The sequence below is a fragment of the Contarinia nasturtii genome, unplaced genomic scaffold, assembly GCF_009176525.2.
Source record: "Contarinia nasturtii isolate CC-2019 unplaced genomic scaffold, AAFC_CNas_1.1 Cnas_scaffold_4213, whole genome shotgun sequence".
NCBI classification, from domain to species: Eukaryota; Metazoa; Arthropoda; class Insecta; order Diptera; family Cecidomyiidae; genus Contarinia; species Contarinia nasturtii.
The window spans coordinates 1-4,813 of record NW_022201508.1 but is presented as its reverse complement, the minus strand read 5'-3'; the positions used below and the strand labels follow the sequence as shown (position 1 = coordinate 4,813).

General features: G+C 31.3%; 1 protein-coding gene across 1 annotated transcript; it reads right to left on the bottom strand.

Annotated features, from left to right (window-relative positions):
- Nucleotides 1–2,634: 2,634 nt before the first annotated feature.
- On the bottom strand, nucleotides 2,635–4,346 carry LOC116350511. The gene is made up of 4 exons (XM_031782310.1): nucleotides 3,684–4,346; nucleotides 3,416–3,602; nucleotides 3,082–3,356; nucleotides 2,635–2,983 (listed from the first exon to the last, which is right to left on the bottom strand). Exons 1-4 carry the CDS (start codon nucleotides 4,257–4,259, stop codon nucleotides 2,675–2,677), a joined length of 1,347 nt encoding a protein of 448 aa, XP_031638170.1. The 5' UTR covers nucleotides 4,260–4,346; the 3' UTR covers nucleotides 2,635–2,674.
- Between the last annotated feature and the right edge of the window lie 467 nt (nucleotides 4,347–4,813).

Sequence of the window (4,813 nt, the reverse complement as noted above, 5' to 3'; positions counted from 1 at the left end):
GTGATGGTGGCTTTTAATTCTATTTAGATATTATTTAATTTTATTACACGAACTGTATTGGACATAAGCCCATCGATACTACTCGGGTACAATTTATAGAAAAAACGATTTTTACTTCTATTGAGAGAGTACTAAATAGAGGCCTTCCTTATCAATTAAATAGATAATAAACTTAAGTCGAAATAGGTCAACTATAAATTCGCAAATACACTACAATTAAAGACGGAAGAATTACGTATTAATGCTCTCACAAACAAATGTATTCAAAAAAAAAAAGAATTGAGCAGTTATTGGCTATGGAGTGGAAGCAAACAAAAAGTAAATTAACAAAAAACGTACGTTTTGGGTTTGAAACAATTGCTGTTGCTTTATAGTTTTAGACCAGTTCCCAGTCATCATTATAATACTTTATTTCAATTTTACTTATAATGTGTCTTTCAATACCACGTTTTAATATTTGCAATATGTAGGAAATATCGATATTAAATATCTGATTGATCGTCGCTGGGTTCCGTTGGTTTTCCTTTTATGCTAAAAAAACAACAAAAAAAATCATTTTTTCCATTGATTTGAAGCGGTTTATTTCACCAACCCATTTCTTGCATAAATCAAAATCGAATGTCCGTTCAATATAACTAATGTCATAGCAAACATTGAAGGAAATAATTGAACACCTAAATCATTATAATCTAGTTCCGTATTCTTCGCTATTATATACATAGAAACCTGACTTCCCAACCAGAGATTTGCAATGATGACTTCAATGGTAATTGCCAGACGATCTTTTGGCTCAAATTTCAATCGTTGTGTTACGTATAGTGAACCACAATATATTATAAATGGCCATAGGAAACCAATGCAAAGCAACTGAAATTGAATATTTATTATGATTATCGAGACCAATTAAATTGAATTTGTATAAAATCAACCTCAACCGTAAACATTCTGTATACAAACAAATCGATGTGTGGCGCTAAATAAAGGATGGTAGCGATTAAAATTAAAACTGGTGACAAAACTATCTCCAAAACGTATTTAAAGTTGATTGTTAAACCGGGGATACAGCGCTTAGTTAAAAAACTAACACCAAATCCAACACATACAGGAAAAATTATAATCCAAACACTTGCTTTATAAAGTTCATAGATATCTTTTAATTCATCGTCAATAAAGCTAAAATCGCTGAAAATACGTTGCCCAGTCAAAAAGTATATGTGTCCAATACCTGACAAAATAATTGAAATCGACTGAAAAATATAAATAGAGATGCCTGAATTCAACTAACCAATGCTTAGCACAATGTTAATTATGCTCGTCAATGTAGTTAATTCCGTATTTCCTTTTAAAATCAATGTCCAGACAATAAAATGTCTCATGATCCAATTACCTACTATTCCATCAAAATATGTATCATATAAATATTGCTTTGCATCATAATCACGGAACAGAGAGAAGAATAACACCAAACTAGACTTGTTTTAAAAAAATCACAAAAAAATTGATTAAATTGTGTTTTAATTCAAATGGGACCAATTTTAGCTAGCTCACCGTGGCAAAAAGAGTTTCTGTAGATAATATGCAAGTGCGTCCAATTGGTTTTTTCAATACTTGTACCATGTTTTCGGAATCCAAAATACATCCCAAAACGAAAAATATAAGGAAATTAATAAATTGAGTTACTCTACTCGAGATTATTTCAAATGATCGCCGATACACATAAACTTCCAGTTTTTCCAGCGACTGTTCTTTCCTTTCTTCACGAATATAATCAATTTCGACATAGATTTTCGCTTTACCAAAAAAAATCGGGTTAAGTATGATTGGTCCTTCATAACTGTTGTTTTCAATTTCAAGCGCAGAAATTTGTTTTGATACTTTCACTACATCGGTGTTGCTGCTAACTAAATGAATAATTGCTCTGGATTCTATCAACGCCGTTTTATTTAGATTTCGGATTTGTAAATTCAAGTAGGTGACATCTTTATGCATCATAGGCAAACCGAAGAAGTCATCACTAATTCCGTAATCAACCGTCCACTCAATTTGTCCATCAACGCACGATAGTTGATTTGAGAGGAAAAATAGTGCTCCCAAGAAACACGTTATAATTTTTGAATCCTTCGACACGAATTTCATTTTAGTCGAAATTGAATGTGGTGACTAAAAAATAAAATTATATTATAAGCGAAGCACAGGTCTCAACAGAAAAAAATCAATTAAAACCTTTTACATCTAACAAATATCACATTTTTATAACAAAAAAATGAATGAGATTAGAAGTGTGATTAGCTTTGATAACATAATACAATATGATAACCAAGGGGAATGTCCAAGCACTTAGAGTATGTATGACATTTTGAAAACAGCGCACCATATCAGATCGCATGAATTAATGAACATGCTCTATGAACATTATGTGTTCTATATAACATGAGCTCTATTCGGGTACCTTATACAGTTGTTTACCGGATTTGAGGTGGAAAACATTATCTCGACAAGTATGTCTTCAAGTATGTCAAAATAAAAGTGAGCATTAGCACCAAACATCACAAATTTTGATGATATTGAAACAATTAAACAGTTTTTTTTTAATTCTGTATATTGTCATTTTATTGATAACAATAGGAAACATTTTGTGCAGTGTTACTAATCAAAAGTTATTTTTGATGGTGATTCATAGCCTTGGGTATTGAATTTTGCTGGGTTTCTGCTGTCCTTCGACATAAATCCAAATGCAATGTGCAGTCAATATCATGAATGTCATACCAAACATTGCCGGGTATAATTGATCAGCCAATTCATGGTCGCCCACTGGACTTCTCCATATAATAAAAGAAGAAATCCATTTACCGCACAAAAGATTTGCAATGATTACTTCAACTGTGATTGATCTTCGGTCTTTTGGTTCAAATTTCATCAGTCGTGTTATCAACAATGAGGCGCAATATATTAGGAATGGCCAGATGAAACCAATCAGAAGCGACTGAAATTGTATTTTAATTTTGATGATCAAGGCCAATAAAATTAAATAATTGTTTAAGATTAAATAAAATAAAATTGTAAATTGAAGCCAAAACTTACCTTAACCATAAACATTCTGTATACGTATAAGTCTAAACCGTCTGTTAGATGAACGCAGGTACTGACCACAATTAAAATTGGTGAAAAGACTACTTCCAACAAGAACTTGATGATATTGGTCAAATGTGAAATATGTTGCGTAATCAAATAACCAACACCAAAACCAACGCATAAAGGAACAAATATATAGAAAAAACTATCTTTGCATAATTCAGCGAAAACTTCCATTTCGGGTGGTGAATATTTGAGAAATAATAATAGTATGTTTCCAGCACCTGAAAATTGAAGGAAATTTAAAAGAGTTCCATTTGAGTTTTACTTGGCTCTAGCTCACCAATGCTCAACGCAATATTAATCACATTTGTCAACGAAGATAATTCCATATTTCCCTTCAAGATGACTGCCCAGACGAAATAATGTCGGATGATCACAATATTTGTTATTCCATCGAAGAATAGAATGAATAAAAATTGATTCAGACCAGAAGCTGGGAATAGAAACAAGTACAACGCCACACCGAACTTGTTTTGCAAAAAATATTTTAATAAAAAAAAATTATGTTTTAAATAAAATCATTTTAAATAGCATCAATTTAAACTTACCGTGGCGAATAGAAATTTCACGAATAATATGCACGCGGGTCCAATTGGTTTTCTCAAAATTTCTAGCAACTTTTTCGAATCTAAAACCATTCCCAGAATAAAAAACACAACGATATTTATAATATGTGAAATATATGGATTGAACAAGTGGAAGGATCGTCGATACACTTCAACGTATAAATATTTTTCTGAATATTCAGTTCTTCGGTCGCGAGTATAATCGATTTCGACGTAGATATAAGTATTTCCAATATAAGTTGGATTGAGTGTGATTTGGCCTTCATAACTGTTGTTTTCAATGTCATTTGCGGGAATTTCTTTTGATATTTTCACCACTTTAGTGTTGTTACTAACTAAACGAATAACTGCTGCGGATTTCACCAAAGCCGCTTTATCCAAATTTATGATTTTAAATGTTAGATCTTTTCGTTCTCCAACCTGCAATTGCATGCAAATATGGTTATCGTAATCAACTTTCCATTCGGTTTGATCGCTAACACCGGACGCTTGATTCGAGAACAAAATTATGATCCCCAACAAACACAACATAATCTTCGGCGTGGACACGGATACCATTTTTTGTTGACTTAGTAAAATATAATTGGAATAAGTTTGGAATTCAGTGCGGTGTTTTATAAAAATCAATATTGAATAAGTGAATCACAGATTCCAACTGAAATGATTCAGTCATAACTTTTATTTTATAAATACTTCTATTTTATATGTACTCAAGGACAACACAATTAACATTTTCATATCTTTGATTTATTTCTTTTTTTTTTTGTAATTAATGCTCAGATAACATTCTGCTATCAAGCCGTCGATGTATTAGTTGATTGGTCATTTGTGATGATAGCACGTATATTAGAGGAATTATAATAATTTGGTATTGAACAGATAAAAACTCTTATCAGTCATTAGTTGTCTCGGATTATACTTTCTTAAATCGTTCTTCATTTGTCGTTTTTTATATTATGTTTTTTTTCATATAATTTTTCACAGAATAGCAAATAATTGACTAACTGTCATTAGCAATGACTCATTATACTCCCACGGTGACGGAATTAAAATCAAAGAAATTCTTTTTTTCACATCACAATTTTATTTTTATTTTGAAAATAGAAATAATT